The sequence below is a fragment of the Rutidosis leptorrhynchoides genome, chromosome 7 (assembly GCF_046630445.1).
Source record: "Rutidosis leptorrhynchoides isolate AG116_Rl617_1_P2 chromosome 7, CSIRO_AGI_Rlap_v1, whole genome shotgun sequence".
In the NCBI taxonomy this organism is placed as follows: Eukaryota; Viridiplantae; Streptophyta; class Magnoliopsida; order Asterales; family Asteraceae; genus Rutidosis; species Rutidosis leptorrhynchoides.
In genome coordinates this window covers 119,823,898-119,847,460 of record NC_092339.1, presented here as the reverse complement: position 1 = coordinate 119,847,460, position 23,563 = coordinate 119,823,898, and the positions used below count along the sequence as shown (strand labels likewise).

The 23,563-nt window shown below is 29.5% G+C and overlaps 1 protein-coding gene and 1 long non-coding RNA gene across 5 annotated transcripts; both read left to right on the top strand.

Moving 5' to 3' along the window:
• Positions 1-1,722: 1,722 nt before the first annotated feature.
• Positions 1,723-3,824, top strand: LOC139859556 (uncharacterized). The gene is made up of 9 exons (XM_071848339.1): positions 1,723-1,816; positions 1,917-2,013; positions 2,112-2,242; positions 2,323-2,404; positions 2,549-2,690; positions 2,820-2,950; positions 3,078-3,198; positions 3,296-3,535; positions 3,672-3,824. Exons 1-9 carry the CDS (start codon positions 1,723-1,725, stop codon positions 3,822-3,824), a joined length of 1,191 nt encoding a protein of 396 aa, XP_071704440.1.
• Positions 3,825-4,461: 637 nt separating this feature from the next.
• On the top strand, positions 4,462-8,506 carry LOC139857512 (uncharacterized). 4 transcript variants are annotated; one of them, XR_011762571.1, is made up of 8 exons: positions 4,462-4,601; positions 4,708-4,801; positions 5,682-5,822; positions 6,006-6,064; positions 6,160-6,190; positions 6,322-6,631; positions 7,296-7,437; positions 8,112-8,506. It is a non-coding gene; the product is annotated as an uncharacterized lncRNA (long non-coding RNA). The 4 variants fall into 4 exon arrangements; XR_011762573.1 differs by having other exon boundaries at positions 5,968-6,064; XR_011762570.1 differs by having other exon boundaries at positions 6,006-6,190.
• The last annotated feature ends 15,057 nt before the right edge of the window (positions 8,507-23,563 follow it).

Here is a 23,563-nt window from a genome sequence, read left to right as displayed (position 1 = left end):
ATAGTTCTTAGACTAAGTTTAGTAGACAAATAATAAGTTGTCCTTGTGATAAAACTAAATATGTTACGTATTAATAAGATTTAAATTTTAACCCTTGCTTACTCATATACAACTATTAAACTTCAAAAAAAAATCAACAATACACGTTTCTAAATTACTTATTCATACAAATTTTATATAACTTTTAAAGGCTATCAAGTCTCTAATTTATTATTATATTTGTCATAATATTAACTTTAGAATATATCAAACAAAGCCGCATTTTGTAAATAAATCAGTATTACAACAATCATTCATAATATTATTATCATTACCAATTATACTATCTTTTGTTCACTGACTTTCTAATTGGGCTAAAATTACCCAAATCTTTTCATTTTTAAAACCTCCAAAATTGAGCCCACTTAAACATTAAACAATAATCATCATTTTCAAACAAATATTAGGTTTTCATTAAAATGAAACATGCGCCTAAATTTATTCTTAATGCTAACAAACTTATACAATCTTTGAACTATTAGCGTACAATATATCCACATTAATAGTATTCTAAACACAATTGATATTCAAAGTCATTAAATTCACAATCATCCATCCTCAATAACAAACCGTAATCAACCATACATTCTTTGAATAATCAATCTAGACAAATTGATCCATATTTTAAATCGACTTTTAAACATATCCACAATCGTGATTCATCCAGTTATTTTATAAACAAATATAACTTAAAATCTTCCAATTATTTAAATCATTAATATTAATAATCTTATATTAATACAGCTATTTTACAACCAAGATTGTCAATTACCATGATTATATAGTTGACATTATCTTAATCAGGATTGTTTATGTTAATGATTTTTAATTGACTAAAAAATATTCATTACCATAATAAACAAATCACTTACTCAATTACAAAGGATACTAAATATATACCTAAAATAAATTACTTTGCGCATTTTAAATTGATTGTCTATAGAATTCATATTTACCTATCAATAATATACTCTCAACCACGAGAAAAAATTAGCAACAACGAAGATAAAAAAATTTCAATGGGAGACAACGAACAGATAACCCCTATTGACCAACTTACCAAAGGTAACAACGGTTAAAGTACATTTTGCTTGGAACAAGTTGTCGAAAAACATCAATGCTTCATCACTTGAAATGGTGTTGGTGGACCAATAGGTATAAACATTACTTATCATCTTTAATACTATATTGCCTATCAGACATCTTAACAATCAAAATACCTTACTTTGTGCTTTGAGTTTCCTTAATTAAATGAATGAAAATGTTATATCAGAAATCTCAGAAATGTCTATTAAAACAGTTTTATGTGGTAATATCAAATCATATTGGGTTTTAAATTCATCATCAATAGAACATACGATTGAAATCAAACAAATTCACTATTAATGTTTATTTTAGAGGGTTACAACAACTACTGCTTATCTTCTTCTACAGTAACTATTCTTATATACCATAAATGACTCAGCAAAATAACATTAATAACCATTAAAATATTTATTCCTGAAACAGGGAAACACAATCAGAGCTACCATATGAAACGAGGATATTCCGTACTATGATGATATCTTTACTCAAGGTTCCTTCTTATATCTGACTAACTTCATAGTAGCAGATTTAAATGACAAGAGGATTTTCATAGACCATGATTACAAGATCATTATTAATAGATCTACAAACGTCCTAATGTCTTCAGAGTTCTCTGTCCACTCTGACCTTTATCGTATTGCTGATTATGATGATGTCAACCAATATTTGATAGCTCCTGAAGAAGTTTTTGGTATATTAATAATGAAATATACAAAGATTAATTATGTCTAAAATTAATTCGAACTTATTATAATTTTTATACGATCTAATATGTTTCTCTTTTTTTCTAGATGTCGTGGGAAGAGTTGTTAACATCAACAAGTTTACAACCATCAAAGAAAATAATGGTGAACGGAAAATAATCAAGTTTCAATTGCAAAGTCCATCGTAATAATTTTTCACTTTTTTTTATATTAATTTAAGTTATTGTTATACTAATTAGAATGTTAGATTAATTTTTTAAAATTTTTGATCAAAAACTACAGGGGCAAATACATCAATTGTTCTCTGGTTGGAGAGCATGCAATTAAACTACTACGAGTTGCAAGAACAAGTCACCATAATGGTATACCATTGGTAGCTTTAATCCATAACTGTAAGCTTAGAGAGTGCGCAGGTCAGAAGAAAATATTGTATATATTCAACGTTATAAATATATCACATTACTCTTTCAATAACTAATGATTTACTATACAGGTCCCATGGTAAGAAATATATCACGTCCAAGCCGTTTATATCTCAATGAAAAAATTGAACCTATATATATGTTCAATTCACTGTAAGTTACCACCAATTCATAATATTATTCCATTGTATATTTAATCAACTATCCATTATATCCATTTGTGTTCATCTATCCATTATACAATCAGACTTTTCTTATATTTGGAATTATAATTCACAAATAATTTTTTCCAAACAGGTTTGCAAATAATCCAGATCTTCCTATGTTGATGGACGTGCCAGCCATTTCTGACTACTATCATGAGGATACCATATCTTTCAAACCAGAATTTATTTATCATCGTGCAATTAAAATTGCAGATATGAAGTATTGGCCTAAGGTAATATTATCAATACCTTTATTAAGTAAACAACAAGTTCTTTGTTTATTAATCGTTATAAAAAAGATGATTTCTATTGATTATACGCATGTTACCTAAATTTATGACTTACACGCATTAATTAAATAGGAGACTGAATTTCTAATTCGTGGTCGAGTGTCGCGTGTTAGTGACAATCATGGTTGGTTTATGCGCTCTTGTATTAAATGTGATAAAGAAGTTGATGAAATTGAATTGCTTGATAAAGAAGGAACTATATGGTGGTGTACTGAATGCTATTGTGAAGCTGCTTGGGTCTGAAAGTTAGTTCTTTACTTTTAAAGTTTTGTTTACAGAAAACAAAAAATATCATAAATTATTAACTAATATTTACGTAAAATTCTGTAGGATACGTACTGCAATGAGAGTAACTGATGTAAGTGGTAGATGTGATATCATATTGTTTGACAAACTATTGTCCAAGTTGGCTGGAAAAAGTGAAGGTTGGCTTAATGCTATGGCAGAATCAGTATGTTTTGTACTTATCAATAATGTCTTAATTTCTATTGATACAAACCTTAGTTACTTCAGTTTAGTAATCTGATTTGCATAAAATTCTTTTGCAGTATGATGTAGCTGTTGACGTTCCATCTGAGCTTTTCGATCTTAACAACAGAAATACTGTTTTCCTGGCTAAGAAAAGTGAGAGTTACATCAACAACAATTACAAGACTCACATTGTAGTTCTTGACGCTACATATGACCCTGATGTTTTGGAGGTGATTAACAAAAAACATTTTGAAGATGTTGCTTCAATCAACCGTTTAGATGAAGTCGTTGTTTACCAACCACCCACACCATACCAGGTGAAAACCATTATATAAATTATTTATTTATAGTCAAATACAGACATTATACTTGCTAAATAGTAAATCATACAATTTATTTTTTGTATATATAGTAACTATTACTGATTGTATATTTAATTTGTGATTTTTTCAGAAAAAGAATTTTGTTCGACGGTGTTTTACCAAGTCAAGTTCTCTAAAGCGTAAGAGTATAGCCGCAAATAACGTTATTGCTGAAGATACACCAAGTCAACAAACATCTGATGAAGATGCATCTCTCAAAAATCCAAACACTCAACCATTCTGAATATGATGCACTATTGAAATTCTTAATAAATAAAACATTTGTGTTTTGAACAAGCAAGAGTTATGTTACAATAAACGTGGTCTAATGTTGGAACCACACGAGGCAAGTGCCTCAAACAAACTTTTCAATTTCATTTTATATTGGATTTCAATTTTTAATTTTCCAAATAGATTATTGATATAATAATTATCTTATTGGTAACATCATCATTGTTTTTTATTTATGAGCGATCTGTGTCTAAATATTTTAAAATATATTCGACTTTAAATTTATTTTTTCAATTACATAGACGGATTAATTTGAAAACTTAATTATTATTATTAACCTTAACCTTTTATATTTTTTTATATACTAAAACTCCTCCGGAATTTGGTCGTCTAGTATTTTACTGAATGTCGTTTTGTATTTGTTTTATATTATGTTTTCCAATTAAAATAAACGTTGTTTTCTTGCGTGGATGGTTAAGGCCCGTGTTTGCATCTAAATTGTTAAGCGTTCGAATCTTGACTCCTTCTTTTTTTACAGCTTTTCTCGGGAAGGCACGTGTACAATACGTGTCATCTGACGTGATTCCTAATTTCTTTGATAAATTACCTTTTCTTTTCAGATTTCTTACTTTTCTCAAAATTATCACTGGTGTCTGAAACTCTTACCCGCATGCTTCTGTTTACTTAAGGTTTTAGGGTTTTTCATCTGCAATTAGGTCTCATCGCCGCTGCTACTCTACTGATTTTGTTTCAATTTTCTTTCACGTCGTGTCTTCCTGATTTCAATTAGGTATATATATGTGTTTACGCTGCTTTATATTCCTTCTTCGTTTTATGATTTTCGTTTCTGTTTGAGATTCTGAATATGGACCGTCATCATTTGCGTACAATTTTAGGGTTCTTACTGTTCTATTAAGGTTTGTTGCTACTGCTACTTTGTTGATTTCCATTCGGTGGTGTTTGGTATAGCGTTAATTCGCTTACAATCAGGTACATTTGAATCTTTATGTTTCTTTTTTGCTTTATTTAGAATTTTCTTTGTTGATTGTAGTTACTGTTGTACTTTTCAAGCCTTTTGGTTTTTGTTATAATTTCTGAATGTTGACTGGTAGGTTTTTGATTTTATTGATTGTTATAAATTTGTAAGTGGTCGTGTCTTTGGCCCTTTTTTGGTGCTGGCTCTGTCGGGTTGGGTAAGGCTTAACAATGTCGCCTAAAAACGAATTAATGAACTAGCTGAATCCTCTACACCATCTGTTTTGGGTGGAGTACTGGAGTAAGTAATTCTGTGGAATCAAGTTCGACTAAAAAAAGAAGGAAAGTAATAAATAAGTCCTGTTTTGGAGATGGTAATGGAACCAACGCAAGTGGCTTTGTGTCTTCTTCTAATTCGACTCCGTCCGTGCTACTATTACCTTACCCTTGGCTGCTTCGCGCGTACATACAAGTTTGTTGCTGCGATTCTTTTCCGGATCATGGTTTTCATCTACATTTTGACCCATGGTCTCAGGCATTCAGTTGAGTTCTTATGCGATTAACTTAATTCATTAACATAAGGAGTTGTGACTTATGATAACTATTCGAGTTGGATTTTCTAAAGATAAGTTAGATATTCTGGTAGTTATATCTAAGAATCATGATTTAAGAAGTACATTGGGGATTTTATTCAAGCCTTGATAACTATCCTAAAGTGCATGTTTAATTTATCGATAACGCATCAGACACATCAGACCCATTGTGTCTTCTTTTGGTTAATAGCTTTTTATTCTTCTAAAATCGACTAAACCGATTCAAATTCAAGTATTTTACGGCTTTTGATGTCGTATATGTCCTATATATGTTAAATTTGTTGCAACTTTCTTCATGCTAGATTATCTATGGGTCATTACTCAAGCTGATGCATGAAGAGACTAGATTCTGACTACACTCACAAGATGTGCCAAATGGATCAGTCAGTGGCCAGTAATTTTTCATGGGCATTCCTAATGTAGATGATGCAAATAGCTACTTGGTATGTTCGTGATATTTTACATGGATTTTTATATATTTGAGTTACATATTCAAGTTTTCAAACATTGGTATGATGTGTTAATGTATCTAAATTTTTCTTTAAATTGAACTTTTGTAAACCTGATTGTGAACTCTTTTCGTACCAGGTTCTAATCCTTTCTTCTCCATTGTTGGTGTTCTCCAGGTGTATCCTTTCTTGCGCTTCTGTCGTTTTCGTGGTTGGTATCTCATAATGGTGATTGTGTAAGTGAAATTTTTTACGCCTGATTTTTGAGTTAGGTCTTGATTTTTCCCCTGAATTCACTGAGATACAGCTAATGTGTTGGGTTTTTGATTAGGTTGTTTGAAATATGCCACTCGATTAAACAGGTATTCCCTTATGGTTTGTGTTTCTGTTTTTCTTTTATAGTTGTTCGATAGTTGAATTTTGCATGTTTTCTTTTTTGTAAGTTTTTTTTTTTTTTTTTTTTTTTTTTTTTTTTTTTTTGCGCGCTATGGAGAGGGAGTACTCATGAAGGCTGTTAAAGATCTTTCGTCAACTTTTATTTCTCAACGAAATCGGTTGTCGTGATATAATTTTTCATTATATTTATTTACCATTAACTGTAATTTTATACATGGTATTTTTTTTAAAGATATTGAAGCATGATTTTTTACAAGTATGTGTGAGAAAACTATAAGGTTTGTATACACGGAAGCTTAGGAAGTTTATAAAAAAGAAATTGTACATAACTGGTGAGCTTATTTGTTGTCAAGTTGTTCAGAACTGCAAAAGATAAGGTTGCTGATATGGAGGTTCCTAATTCTCAGGTTAGACAATATAGTGTCATTGTTGGTATGAAACACTATGAGTTACCTACATCTGATGCATAATGTATATATCCTATGTGCTATTAGTCACCTGATTTTGTGTCGTTTTGAGTATACCCCATTTGCGTTTCAACTTTTCACCATCACCGGGTGATCCCGGGTTTGGATCCAGCTTTCTTAGTTATTTAGTTCAACTTAATGAATGTTGGTGACTGTACATAATATGGTAGTTCACTCTAAATGGTTAGAAACAGTTGGCCTAAATGGAAATTAGTCTTCTACAAATATATAGGTTTGCCATTTGTTTACGAGGGGGATTATATGCATATCTTTTGCCACTGTTAATATAATAACCATCATTGGTGATCTGTCATAAAGTTTAAATAAGATATTCTTAGTAAAATATTTTCTTTCACTCTTTATCGAACTAATTCAGTAAAGTATTTCAAATAGGTAAATTCATGTTAAGACTTTGAAATTGAAATTATCTTCAATTTTAAGAAATGAAATAAAATAAGTCATTGAGTTCCATTGAGTTATATTATATTCCTATGTTGCTAGATTAAGGAAAACAAATCAAATTTTAGGTAATTGCAGCTGAAAAAGTTAAGTTTATTAATAGGCTTTCTAGACATGTTAATTCAAAGTTATTGTTGCACTACAGGTTTAGTTTATTGATCCAAACGACGCTTGAAGTCGCGAGTTCAGCCTGTTGCAACAGGGCTTCAGTTTCCGTCACTACTCTATCACCGCTGTCGCCTTTCAGCTGCGATCGCACGCTCGATGTGCTTCTAGGTCATCGAAAGGTATAATCTAATCCAATATTTGATCGTCACAACAAGGATTCAGTATTGCCTACCGAATTAAACTCACGATTGCATCATTAATTTGAAAAGATGATAGGGATTATGACACTCCAAAAAAGATTTGATACTGAGTAGTTGAATAAATTGGTTGTTTTATACGGAGTAGTATGAGAATAGAACTTACTTCACTTTATAAATTTGGTATACAGGAAAAGTAGAACAGATTTTCTATAGTGTGAATAAAGGGTATGATATGAGAGAAATTGGGTGAATTTTTTTTTAATCTTTGACTCAAAACAGCTTTTTGCCCCGACCTTTTCATCTATCCAGCACAACAATCTCGATATGAAGATTTTGTAATTCAGTATGTTTTCGCAAGGGGCATTTTAACTCGATAATGTAATCAAAACCTAGATAGAAAGCTTTGCCCTACACTTCATGAACTGAATATTATGTGATAAATTGATTATCTGATTGAATTGTTTATGAGCAGTTTATAAAGTCAACACAATTTGACCTCAGTTGACAACTTGATTGATGTTCATGTCTGTTAATGTATATTGTTATTCATGTGTTAATTAGTGAACCATTGCATACACATGTAGCAACAACAGGTTTTCATATCAAGTATAGTGCCCAAATTCTCTTCTTCACATGACCACACTACAATGCAGGAAAAAAACAAGAAGATAGCAGCAGCCAGATTCAGACACCAATCCCTTCAACTCCAATAAAGGAACAAGAAAAGACAACCCCACGGCCACACGAATACAAAAAGATCACTCCTAACTCCGCCAGAAGAAGGAATGGTAAAAAAGAAGAAAGACCAAGGCGCAAACCAATACACAAAGATCAAAAATCAAATGCATAGTACAATAACCGAAACCATTTTCATTATGTACATATTAAATGTTGCGTAAGTCAAACAATGTTAGGACCGTAAAATAATTGCAGTCATTTTCCTAATGTGTATAGTAAAGACTGCAAAATTATCTCGGATAATATGTACTCCTAGCTGAATGGCAGCCATTTTTATTTTGAATATATATAGCTGCGTTATATAAATAAATCATGTCAAAACCGGATCACCTTCGAAAATCATCACAGAGAAGACCGCAGCAACGCGCGGTCCGTCACATTACTAGTTAGATATATTACAAGCAAGAAAACTATAAACGCTACATAAAATAAATGTAAAAAACGTTAAACATAATTTGTGTATAAGTACTTATATAACCCCGCGAATTCGCGGGTCCTCCACTAGTTTATCATAAAAATTATGTTGAAAAAGATAATATCTGAGTTATTAGTTGAGGGTAAAATGGTATTTGGTGTCATTCAGTTAATTCAATATCTATAAAAAGTAAACAACAATTTTTATTCACGAATTACTACATAAAGTTATCAATATCCATTATGCCATCTATATCCATTCAAGATTTGTTGGAAGAAAAAAAAGTAAACAAGCCCTGAGACAACATAATAGATACAGTAATATTACATTATTAAGAATCTACATATACTCACAATTTTACTTATAAAAGTCTAATAAAGAAAAAAAAAGTCACAAATATAAGACATGATTAAATGGCGGGTGCAATTCCCGATATAAATTTAAACAGTACAAAATATTTTAATGAATCTTATGTAAAGATAGTCTTTTTAATTTCATTAGATTGTAATCATTTGGTGAGCTAAAAAAACACGGTCATTTAATTTTCAATTAAAACTTATAACTTCTGAAAGCGTTGTAATTTTCTCTCTTAACCCCTTGTTGAAAATGTATTTTAATATATTTCTATCCGTTAAAAAATGTGGGTAAAATCTATGACGGAACTTGAGCCCGATTACTGGGGTGGAACTAGTGACAGGGGTAAACACTAGAAAAACCTTATTTTTTAGTAAAAAAATATATATTTTTAGTGTAAACCTTTTTTCCCCGTTAAATCCAGGTGGAACGGATACCCCCTTTGGTAAAATGTGTTTATATAATTACTCATAAAATAGTCACGTATAATTACTCATTAATTCAATTGTTGTGCTTAGTCGCGAATTAGTATTTGTGGGTAAACTTTTACGCATTAATTCAATCATTGATAATTATTGGGTAATCTATGATTGTATACGCACTAATTAGTATTTGTGGGTAAAATTTATCGTTTTCAAACGTTTTTTCAATGGGATTAGACACGAAAAATACTCACGGTAAACAGATGTTGGTATATACATATTTACCCACAAATTAACGACGTAAAGTTACCCGTGATCGCAGATGTTATGTGTAATTTGTACATCACACACATGTACCCATTAAATTACTCATACCTTTACCCACGATATTTTATATTGTGGGTAGTCCGTGTGAAACATTATAGACTCGTTGATTTAGTTACGATGTTGACTCGTAAATTAGTTTCATGGGTAATTTTGTGGGTGAATGCGTGGAAAATTTGTCAGTAAGTTTTATCAGCAAACTGAATGTCTAACCATGGTTATTATGTGGGTAATTTATGGCTATATACCCACAATTTGATATTTATGGGAAAAATTTGTGGGTATTCAGAATCTTTCTTGTAATGAACCACAGTGATTATCCAAATAATTTTTAAAAAAGAGACTGCCAGTATAATTTTAAATAAATCACAGAGTGACTAATGATATAATTATAATTAATGTTATATAATTCCTTCGTCCCATTTTGATAATCCAATAAATTTTTTTGGACTGTCTCAAATTAATAGTCCACTTTCATTGATAGATATGAATAATAAAGTAGACTTTCTTTACCATCTTAACTTTTGCATATAAGAAAAAAAATATAGATAATAATTAAAAGGTAAGACTGTAATGTAAAAAAAAGTAGAAGTGACAATAATTTTTTCTTAAATTGCGTGTGTTTTATCATTACTGGAGTATATCTTAGAGAGCTCCCAACGGTTGAGTCCTGGGGGCCGCCCAGCCAACCGCCCACCTGGATGCCGTTGGCAGCGGACCGCCCGAGCCACCGCCCAGCTAATTGTCCTTTTGTGCGTGCTTTTCTGAAATGTTTGTTGACGGAACGAGGTAATATTTTATATGCATTTCATTTTCTTTTTTCTAAATTTTTAGCTGTGAAAAAATGGATGAAGATGAAGCTGTGAAAAAATGGATGAAAATGAAAGATGATGAAGCTATGGATGAAGATGTGTTGATATTTTAATAATGAGTCCCACAAGGTTTGTGGCTAAAATTGATTTACAGAGTACCTTTTATACTATATTATATTTCATTTTATATTTTTAATAATTGATAATTACTTAATAATTATAATTATAAAATTATGTTATAATATCAGTAAACAATAATAAAAAATAATAATAAAAGTGGCTGACATTATAACGTATTTTTTATTTTTAATGAAATTTTAGTTTTATATTAATACCTTTTATGTTTAATTTTAAATATATAATTGTTTAGAAAAAATAAAAAGTAATTAAAAATTATGGAAGAAAGGTGTAACTATTGGGAGTATTTAATCTTAGATTTAACTCTGAGAAGGAAGTGCTGATGTGACGCTGATGTAAGCTGGAGGATTAAGATCAAATCATTGGAACCTCTCTTGTTGGATACGGAGTAGATTAGATTGTCTAAAACGAACCTTTTGTGCTTGTCCACACATGTGTCAAACACATTATTCTCCCACGTTTTTTTTCATCATCTCACTAAACTCAAAAAGGAACTCATATTATGCCAAACCAAATTAAGCCAATCAGATTCCACTAACTAAAACTATGAAAACGGGTTTTACCAACTTATTGAGTTGCAAAAAAAAAAAACAAAATTATAATATAAAAGTGATATTTATATTGGCTATTAATCATTATAAAGACTAAAGAGAAACCACTCCATGAAATAAAAGTGTAGAGGTTAATTATGGGGTCCGCATAGTGCACAAATAAAAGGACACCTTAGCATCAACATATATTTACCCAATTGTGGGTACGAGGCCACGAGCAATTGAGAAGTCTGGTTCAAACATCTTTCACATCATGATTACGTTAGTCAGTATGAATTTTACTAATAAATTAGAATTCTTAATATTTATTTTTAAGTATAAAGGGTATATATATCCAATGAATTCTTAATATCTTTTAAATTAATATAATCTATTTTTAGTAAATATTTATTTAGTATCCAAAAGTGTTTCCATAAGCACCATTAATTTAGATAGATAAAATACTTTAATGTAAAAATCAAAGTTATAGGCTCCTATTATTAAACCCAAACCCGCATTATCTATGTGATTAAGATAAACATACCACATCCAAGTTTTTGTAAACACTCGTATATGATTTCAAGAAGCTTAAGAATCATCGTTAACAAAACTTTTTTATTATATACTCCGTATATAGTACTATAGTTGTGTTGGGAAAAACAATGATCAAACCGTGCTTACATCTAATGAGATAAAAGGCAAGTCTAGTTTTGAAAGAAAAGATTGAAGAAATTATGCTTGATTGCTAGAAGAAGGAATCACGAGTGGAGTTCGTTACTTCACAATCCTAGTTTGATATTATAAATAGAATATGCTTGTAACCTTATAATGTTGTTCCTTGATATTGATGTCAAACCATCATTGTATTCAGTGGCGGAACGAGGATTCGTTTTTTACTGGGGGCGATTTTTTTTTTAAAACCGTAACAATTTTTTTGAGTAAAATATGAAAGTTTTGAAGAAAAAAATGAGGTTTTTAGGCAAAATATGGAGATTTTTGGAGAAAATTTGAAGGTTTATGTATAAAATTTGAAGGTTTTAGAGCAAAATTTGAAGATTTTTGGACAAAATTTTAAGATTTTTGAGCAAAATATATAGATTTTAAGACATAAAAAAATTCAGCCGGGCCAAAGTCAAAAATTTTTAAAAAAATTTCACTAAAATTTCAAAATCGATTGGGGCGGGCGCCCCATCATGCCCCACTTATGTCCGTCACTGATTGTATTGTTGCATTCAAAGTATATAATGCATATTATTTATTTAAAGTGTTTGTTCAAATCAATTATCCCAATATCCCGCACTTGTTATTGTTTAAATTTTACGATTAATTATTTACTTTTTATTGAATTTTGATTATATTAAATCATACGAACTATTATTAGGACCCACTAATTCGATATATATATATATATATATATATATATATATATATATATATATATATATATATATATATATATATATATATATATATATATGGGCGCGATCCATGGCTAAGCTTAAAACGAGTACAAACCGGATAAGCAAATGTGAACCACAAAATATCATAAAACCTCATTCACCTATAAAAAAACGCGGAGGGGCAGCATGGTCATTTTACAATTTATCAAATAACAAAAGAAGCAACAGATACTGTAACTTACATACTGAAGAACGTATTAGGGTTTTTAACTGATGAATCTTTTCTTCAGATTTCTTCCTCTCAAAACCAAATCAAACAACAATCTGAATCTCTTCTTCAGCTCTTCTTCATCTCCTTAATCTCTTATTCATCTTCTTAATCTCTTCTTCAGCTCTTCTCTCTCACTCGAATTCAACAAACAATGGCTATTTTGATGAATCTTCAATAACAATGGCGAATTTTCGATGAATGTTTGATTTACAAGATTTTCTCTTTAATTTGTTGTTACCTTTATTATTATTATTATTATTATTATTATTATTATTATTATTATTATTATTATTATTATTATTATTATTATTATTATTATTATTATTATTATTATTATTATTATTATTCGTTAGAAAATTGTATGCTTAAGTGTTTGATTGACTGAATACATCTTACGATATTGCACACTAGGTGTTCGATCATTTGTCTCAATGAATGTTGTGATATGTATTATTGCTGACCTTGAGCCCCACTAGATACATTCATTTTATGAATCTGTAAGTCCCAAATCTCCTATCTTATTATTATAATAATTATTATTATTTTGAGACATTTGTGATTTGAACATTTTGTTGCTATATTCTTGTTTTGGTAGGTTGGTCATATGATTCAAGCTGAGTCCGAGGCATCAATATGCACTTCAAACTGTTCATTCTTAACTCATTGTAGATTGTTTTGCATTTAATTATATAAAATTGAAATATAGACTTATTAATATTGAGTTGTTCAAATCTTGCTCTAAATAGAAAACCATTAAAAGTTACAGTTTGTAAAACAATTAACTTGATGCTTTTTGTTTCTAAAGGTAGCAATCTTGACCCATTGTAAAAGCTTTGAAGAATCTGCCTATGCTAAGTAATGGATGCTTTTTGTTTTTCTCTGGAACTTGAAATTTTTGTTTTTACTAGGTAATTTTTTTGACTTCTTATTGTACCATTTGTTAAGAATATGCATGCATCAGGATATACATTATGTATACTTCTTATTGTGAATGTTATAGTTTCATGGTAGTTTTTGTTACTAGTTTGTGCAGGTACATAATTATGGAAAAGCAAAGTCAACGAAAGTCAATGATATATGATATTAAAGATTCATGTTCCAAGTGTTTTAAAGCGCAAAAGACTAAAGATATTGAAGATATAGAGTTCAAAGATTGGAAGTGTACATTAAAGATGTTAAAATCAGAGATATTAAAGAAGTTATTTGGCAAAGTCAACTGCAGTCAACAGTCAAGAATTTATTGAAGAATTCGAGCTGCTGTTTGTTAAAGATGGTTCAGGTATGATTTGTGATTTTGGTACATTCTGTGTTTTTTTGCAGGGATATAATCGACATAGACTTAGGTCTAGACAATGGTATTTGTGGATGTATAGACTAAGAGGTTTTTATTTTTTAGGTCATTGATAAAATGTATAGATTTCATGTTTTTCTAGTGTAAGTCATCTATTGTTAAAGTGTTTCGGGTGGTCACTTCAAAACACCCGCCCCTTTTGTAATTTTTTTGATTTTGGTTGATATAAATTTTTTCGGGGTACTATCCCCTTTATCGAAAAAAGACCAAATTATTTTTAAAGATCAACCCATATGAGTTTGATTTTTAGATTGTAACAGATGATGTGTGATTTTTTGAAAACAATTATTATTCATAAAGAAAACATTTATCATTCATAAGATAATAATATTCATCAAAATATTAAATTTTGTATGAAAATATGATGAATGATAAAAATTATCTAATGAATGATAGAAACAATACCTTATTAATGATAAACATATCTCGGGGAGATCTCGTTTGAACTTTTTTAAGGAGATCTCGGCATCTCGAAATAATCTCGGAGAGATCTCAGACGTTGACTTTATAGTTTTTTTTAATAAAAATATACATAAAAACATAAATATATGTATATTTATATACGTTTTTCCGAGATTTTACAAAAATATCCGAGAAATGAGCGAGAAAATCTTAGAAATTACTAATTTTATAAGAAAATCTTACAAATTAGCAGAAAATCCGAGAAATCGTGGTTTTGACTAAGTTTGAATCCGTTGACCGAGAAATCTCGGGAGATGAACATCTCGTCTCGATTGCCTTCTAAAAACGAGATCTCGGAGGAGATCTCGGGGAGATCTCGGGAGATTTACAACACTGCAAATGATAAAATTACTCGACGAATGATAAAAATGCCCGATGAATGATAAAAATACCCGATGAATAATAAAAGTAGCTGATGAATGATAAACGAAGAATGATAAAAGAACATGATGAATAAAAAAAATGATGAATGATAAAAAAAGCATTATGACGAATGATGAAAATCAATTCTTTGAATTGAAGTAGAAACTATTTTGTATGAAAAAATGATGAATGATAAAAAAAATACTCGATGAATGATAAAAATATCTTACAAATAATAAAAATACTCAATGAATGATAAAAATATCCAATGAATAATAAAAGTAGCTGATGAATGATAAACGAAGAATGATAAAAGAACGTGATGAATGATAAAAAATACCTGATGAATGATAAAATACCTGATGAATGATAAAAGTACCTGACGAATGATAAAAGAACGTGATGAATGATAAAATATGAAACCGATTATTTGTATGATAACGTTAATTTGTATGATTATTTGACTGTTTTTTACTGATGAATGATGAAATACGAAACCGATTATTGATTATTTGACTGTTTGTTACTGATGAATGATGTAATAATACACTTAATCATGATTATTTGACTGTTTGTTACTGATGAATGATGTAATAATACACTTAATACACTATGAATGATAAAAAAATTCACTATGAATGGTAAAAATTCACTATGAATGGTAAAAAAATACACTATGAATGATAAAAAATACACTATGAATGATAAAAATATACTATGCATGATGAATGATAGAAATATGCTATGAATGATAAAATACACTATGAATGATAAAAAAAAATACTATGAATGATAAAAAAAAATACACTATAGGGTATGAATGATAAAAAAATAGAATGAATGATAATAAAAAACAGTATGAATGATAATAAAAAACAGTACGAATGGTAATAATGAGGTAATGAATGATAATAATTGAGATGCTGAATTATGAAAACGATGGTATGAATATAAAAATATGGTACGAATGATAAAAAAAAAGCAGGTAACAAGATAAAAAAAAGAGTTGCAAATTTTCTGATAGACTAAACACACAAAAATTATTGATAAAAAAAACAATAAAATAAAAGGCTGAAGATGATGAATGATAAAAGGTATCAATGGATGATAAAAAAAAACACCCGAAATTAAAAAACTTGGAAATGTATTAGTAGAACAAGTACAAATTATTCTTACACAGTATTATAAAAAATGGAAAAAAAACATTACAAACAGTATGGTCTTCAAAAAAAACTGGAAAAATTTAAACGTGAAAAAATTATTCTGAATCAGAATGTTCTTCTTCGAAATCCGCATCTTCATTCTCATCCTCACTTTCATCTTCTAATTCAAAATCGACAACTTTTTTTCTTGCCATGAAGCAAAGACAGTACCAATAACAGGCATATGACAATCTGGAACCATAGGAAACCATAATTTCTGACCACCAGGACCTTCATCCTCAAAAGAAGCCAGAAAATGATTTTTACAAACTGAGCTAGTACCTATAAAAAAGTAATGCAGACTTCTCTTGCCATTTGCTTCTCGTTTGGCTTCAGAAGGGCAAGATATCTGACCTGCCAAATATACGGTAGCGATTATGAATCCATGTATTAAAACCCTCACATATGTAATCATCTAGACCCGATATGCAAATAGCTTAATATGTTAGAACACCACTGTCACAATTGTCAAAGATATGAAAGCAATTTCATTAATGACACTACCACCACGCCAACCAAATTTACATGTTATAGCGTACTATGAACTCAGCAATAGCTCTTAAACAGACCAATAAAAATGATATAGATAGGATATGTTGCACAGGTCCGCTTACTTCTTTGCCATCAGGGTTTCTCATAACAATCCCATCAACAACAAGAGCCTTCCTGGCTTCAGCATGTGCATATCAGGATTATCTAAAATTGTATGAAAGTTACATATACTATCATTGGAGCATTTTATCAAACATCTTATATGCATCCAATCAAATACTTCCAACCAAATAAACATGTTAACTAAAATTTTCATCAAATATTGAAGTAATGCTAATACATTAACATATAATTTACTGTAAAAAATAATCAATTACAACGAATATAAACATCGACTTGCCGTTGTACTTAGAACCAAACACAGATACAAACTAAAATCAAACAACGTGATTGTAAAGTGATTATTGAAATAAACTGCAATTTCATTGAGGATTCATATTAAAATAAACAAAATAAATATTGATTTATGCCCTAGATGATAATATATTAAATCACTTAATAATTGATACAACAGATGGAATCATCGAGTAGGATGATGGGGGTTGGGAAACGAAATAAAAATAATTGATTTTACCTTTTTTTTGTTGTGGATGATCAGAATCAATTTTAAATTGGACGAAGAATGGTCGCGAAATTGATTTATGAGAAGCTCCGCCATGGATGAGAAGAAAATTAGGGTGAAGTGCAGCGTGATTTTCAGATGACTGAAAAGAATAAATTGAATTTTTAAATGACCATTATACCCCTCCGCTTTTTTCAGTTAAAATTAGACTCTCTCTTTAAAATTATGAAATGTGAGGCCCATATTCACTTATCCAGTTTGTACCCCATTTAGTGCTTATCCCTCGATTGATCCACTATATATATATATATATATATATATATATATATATATATATATATATATATATATATATATATATATATATATATATATATATATATATATATATATATATATATATATTGTTATAAAATATCTAGATTGTGTTATAAAATATCTAGATTGGATGTTAATTTTATTATTATTATATTTCTTGCATAGTAATATTTTATACTATAAATAGACATGTATGGTAACCATTTAAGGTGCACCATTTCTCTTGAAATATCAATATCAATATTTCTTCTCTCCTTCTTCTCTTTTTCTCTCTCTTTGTTCTTATAACCATTAAAGGTAGTTATAAGCCTACTGAATTATAACACGTTATCAGCACGAAAAGCTTAGTGTAATTAAAAGATATCTCAAACGATCACGAATCACTAATCAAGGTATGAAATTATTAATAATTTTCAGACTCGAATATATCAAATTTTGGACTACTAACATTTATATTTATGTTATTTAAGTTATATATGGTCGGTTATACCACCTGAATTATATTTATGTAATCTAACTTTTACTAACTTCACTAACATTTATATTTATGTTATTTAAGTTATATATGGTCGGTTATACCACCTGAATTATATTTCTGTAATCTAACTTTTACTAACTTCACTAACATTTATATTTATGTTATTTAAGTTATATATGGTCGGTTATACCACCTGAATTATATTTTCTGTAATCTAACTCTTATTAACTTCACTAACATTTATATTTATGTTAATAAGACCTCATGATTGTACGCAACACGTCATTTGACAACACGGTACTTTATGTACGCAACACGTCATTTGACAACACGGTACCATGGGTCGAGATTAATTCCGATCAATACGAATACGACGGGGTCTTTATATGTTATCTAACATTTATGATTACTTATGCAATTAATCATTATTTATTTCATGCATACTAATGTTTATTCTTAAATTTATAATTTTAAAAGTTAAAATAAAAAAATAGTTTGTATTTTTATTAAAAGTAAATCTTAAAAGTTAAAATAAGAAAAAGTAGTTTGTACTTTTATTAAAAGTAAATCTTAAAAGTTAAAATACAAAAAGTAGTTTGTATTTTTATTAAAAGTAAATCTTAAAAGTTAAAATAAGAAAAAGTAGTTTGTATTTTTATTAAAAGTATATCTTAAAAGTTAAAGTAAGAAAAAAAAGGGGATGGTAAAATGGAATAGTTTTTTTTGTCAAAAATGAAGTATTGAAAATGAAGTGGTCTCCTTCTATAACTAAAAAAAAATATATACTTTTATCAAATGAATTTTTTTGTGGCCGACAATTTCAAACACGAGTCCGTGTTTAGTTTATCAAGAATATCTCTTGCTTTGGTGAAAGGTCACGATCACGATATCAGGTGTTGTGAAAGAATTAAAAAATTGGTCAAGTGGCCTTTTAAAAACTGGAAAAAAATTTAAACAAAAAGTTTTTTTTATATATTTATAATTTACGGGTAACGTAAAAAAAAAGGAAGTTTTTTTTTTAAAAAAAAAAAAAAAACAAAGAAAGTGTTTAAATGAGTTTTACAGAAAGGGGGAAAGCAAAGTAAAAAAAAAACTTTTTTCCAAACAAAGGTAAATGAAAGTAGGACTTAATACAAGAAAAAAGTAAACATCTCCTAGACGTGATAAAATCTATCAATGATAAGTATTAGACTTGATAGCTAAATGTGACAAAAATGTTTCAACATGTCTTATGTTAATTTTCTAAAATAAGTTATTATTATTCCGAGTTTAACACATATACATATGTTAATTAAAAACAACCTTTTTGTTCTTATGTAGTGTTGGGTTGCAATTTTGGTTGTATGCCATAATTCCATCCAGTAGAGTGACAATAGAAAACTTTTGATGATAATCAATAAAAAACTTTTTTCCAAACTTGTCAAATGTTTTGTTAAAAACGTGACCGTTGAAAAAAGGAGGTTGAATAATAAAATTTAAAAAACAAATTATTTTTTTAAGAGTGTGCATCAAAATGGCCCGTTTAATAATGGGGAGTAAAAATATAGTCAAATTGTTTCAACGAACAAGGGTTCAATTGGATGTCTCTTAAAAAAAATCCGCGGGTACGGGTGATGGATCCAATGGATCCGCATCCACGACCCGCGGGTGCTATCCCTAATTGTGACAAGTACAAATCAACTAAAAGTCTAAAAAATAAATGCTCTTATAGGGACCAAATGTTCACAATAATTGCCTAAGCTAGATATGAAACAAATAGTTCATAAAAAAAAAAAAAGTCGTTGTGCGTTTTCGGGATGATAGCCGAAATACACTTACAAAAGTAGGTCAGCCGTCAATTCTTTATGGCCATATCAACGTAGATCAATAAAATCATTTATGATTTTGATAAAAGATTAATTAAAAATTAATTGTTTTTTGGTCTTGGATTCTCGTTAACAAAAGCAAAGGTTGTTTTTGGTTGCCACAACAAACAAGACAGAGGTTGTTGACTTTTGTTCTTAAACATGTCACAGGTGAACAATAACAATAGATTATTGTTTTTTAAAAGAATAATGATGCGTTAATTTTATTGTATAAAATAAAATTAAAGAAAATGGTTTTCATTGATGACTATGAACAAACGCAAACAAAGTGTTTGTGGTATTTGGTGATTAAAAAAAAAGTGCATCTAAAGCTTCTACTGAAAATAATATGCATCTAAAGCTTCTACTGAAAATTAATGTGCAAGGTACAACGTATAACTATATGGTCAAATTCATTTGAGCCTTCGGAGTCACAAGTATATGATGTATATATATATTACTCAATTAACAAAATAGTAAATCTAAATTAATTCATATGAATAGTAAAACGAAATTAATTAATTTACTATTCACATAAAAAAGCGCATATGATAAAAAGCGCATCGCATATGATAAGCGCATATGATAAAAAGCGAATATGATGAAAAGCACAACGCATATGATGAAAGTCGCATATGATTAAAAGCGCATATGGTGAAAAACACAGCGCATATGATTAAAAGCGTATATGGTGAAAAGGATATATGATAAAAAAAAACACATATGGTGATTTATAAAAAAAAAAAACACATATGGTGATTAATGGAAAGCACATATGGTGATTAATGAAAAGTATATTGTGAAAAAGAATCACAAATGTTTCTTGAAAGAATTCAAGGTAAGATATATGAACCAATTCATCCATCATGTGAACCATTTTGATATTTCATGGTTCTAATAGACGCATCTAGCGGATGGTCTCATATTTGTATGTTATGAAGCCGTAATATGGCATTTGCAAAGTTTCTTGCACAAATTATTAAATTGAGAACACATTATTCTGATTACACCATTAAAAGGATGAGACTTGATAATGCTGGTGAGTTAACATCTCAAGCATTTAATGATCATTATATATCTACAGGGATTGTTGTTGAACATCCAGTTGCTCATGTGCATACACAAAATTGGTTTAGCTGAATCAATAGATAAACGCTTACAGCTAATAACTAGACAATTGATAATGAGTACAAATCTCTCAATATTTATATGTGGACATGTAAATTTACATGCTGCGACATTAATTCGCATTATACCATGTGGAAGTCGTAAATATTTTCACTTAATACTTGATTTTGGCCAAGAGCCAAATATTTTCTACCTTAAAACATTGGTTGTGCAGTGTATGTTTCAATTGTATCACCACAACACAATAAAATGGTTCTTCAAAGAAAGATGATAATATATTTTGGATATAAAACATCTTCAATCATAAGATATATTGAACCCATGATGGGTGATGTTTTTACAGCACGTTTTGCTGATTGTCATTTTAATAAAACATTGTTCCCTAGATTAGGGGGAGAAATAAAAATAAAAAATAAAATGATGCTTCATGATGTGAACATCAATTAAGGTATATTGAACTCGCACAAAAGAATGTGAAACGAAAGTTCAAAAATAATGCATATGCAAGAACTTGCAAATTAATTACTTTATGCATTTACAGATATAAAAAAGTGACTAAATCATATATACCAGCGATAAATGCTCTAGATCGAACTGAAATTCCAAAAGCTGGCAATAATGTCACTGTTGAGTCTTTGTCACGCATCAAACGTGGAAGATCAATTGGTTCCGAAGATAAAAATCCTCGAAAAAGAAAATCAGCTGATAATGAGGTAAGAGAAAGTGTTCAAGAAGAACCACAAATCAATATTCCTTCTGCAGAGGATATTGATAAATGTAAATACTAAAATTGCGATAAATTATGCAATATTATGGAACCGAAATGAAACTAAAATCTCTATGAGATATTTTCATATAATGTTACAATATCATGAATAAAGATGATGATCTGGAACTAAAATCTGTCATTGAATATACAAAATGGACATGATTGAGCTCAATGGAAAGGAGCAATAAGAGCTGAATTAGAATCGCTCGATAAAAGAAAAGTTTTCGGATCAATCGTTATCACTTTTAAAGATGTGAAACGTATGGGATACAAATGAATTTTTATCCGAAAAGAAATGTGCAAATGAAGTTACAAGGCAAAACTAGACTTGTAACTCAATATTTCCCACAAAGACCAGAAATGAATTAGGAGGAAAAATTATCCTCCTGTAATAGATACAATTACTTATTAGATACTTAATCAACCTGGTAGTTATTTAAATGCATCTCATGAATGTTGTTACTACTTATCTGTATGGATCACTTAATAGTGATATATATGAATATACCTAAAGGGTTAAAGTATCATAAGCATCTAATGTAAAACCCAAGGGAATATATTCCATTAAATCACAAAGATTTCTAAGTGGGTTTATACAAATGGGACGTATGTGGTATAACCGATTAAATGACTACTTGATAAAAAAAGGGTATAAATATAAACTTATTTTGCACGTATGTTTTATAAAAACAATGTTCGGATATGAGATCGTAGTTGTTTATGTCAATGTTCTTAACATCATATGAACAAATAAAGATATCTATGAAATCATTCAACTTCTAAAGAATTATTTTGAAATGAAAGATCTTGAAAAAACCAAGTATTACCTTGGATTGCAAATTGAGCATATGCCTAATGGTTTACTTGTACATCAAACAACTTATACCGAAAAGATTTTAAAACATTTTTTTTAAAGACAAACTCATTGTTGTTAGATCACTCAATATTGACACTGATCTATTTCATCCCTGCGAAGATCATGAAAATTTTAACAGATCGGAAGTTCTATATTTTAGTGCAATTGAGGTTCTTATGTATCTTATAGATTATACAAGATCTGACATTTCTTTTGCAGTTAATTTGTTGACAAGGTTCAGCTCAGCCCCTACCAAAAGACATTGGAATGAGATCAAACAAATAGTTTGATACCTTCGGGGAACTACTGATTTATAATTATTTTATTCTAACAACTCGAAACAAGATTTGTTTGGTTATACAGATGCAGATTATTTATCCGATCTACATAAAGCTAAATCTCAAACTGGATATGTATTCCTAAATGGAGGCACCGCAATATCATGACGTTCTCAAAACAAACACTTGTTGCAACATCATCAAATCATGCCGAAGTGATTGCATTACATGAAGCTACTCGGGAATGATTTTAGTTAAGATCAATGATACAAATCATTATTGATTCTTGTGGACTAGAACGCTATAAAAGCGTAACAACTATCTATGAAGATAATACAGCTTACATAATACAAATGAAAGAAGAGTATCAAAAATGACAGAACAAAACATAAATGCTGACGAGGCGCTAAAGCTATAAACGGTCTTAACGGTCATAAGTTTGATGGAAAAAAATGGTATATTGGTAAGGCTCAGAAAAAGACTGAAAGGGAATAGGAACTGAAACAACGGTTTGAACAAACCATGAAGGAGACTGTAG

Bases quoted from the DNA above. Each gene is read 5' to 3' on its own strand.
- LOC139859556 (XM_071848339.1), top strand. From the start codon at position 1,723: ATGTCTTCAGAGTTCTCTGTCCACTCTGACCTTTATCGTATTGCTGAT. The intron at 2,691-2,819 runs GTAATATTATCA...TTAATTAAATAG, and splicing joins ATATGAAGTATTGGCCTAAG to GAGACTGAATTTCTAATTCG. The intron at 2,951-3,077 runs GTGGTGTACTGA...AAAATTCTGTAG, and splicing joins GATAAAGAAGGAACTATATG to GATACGTACTGCAATGAGAG.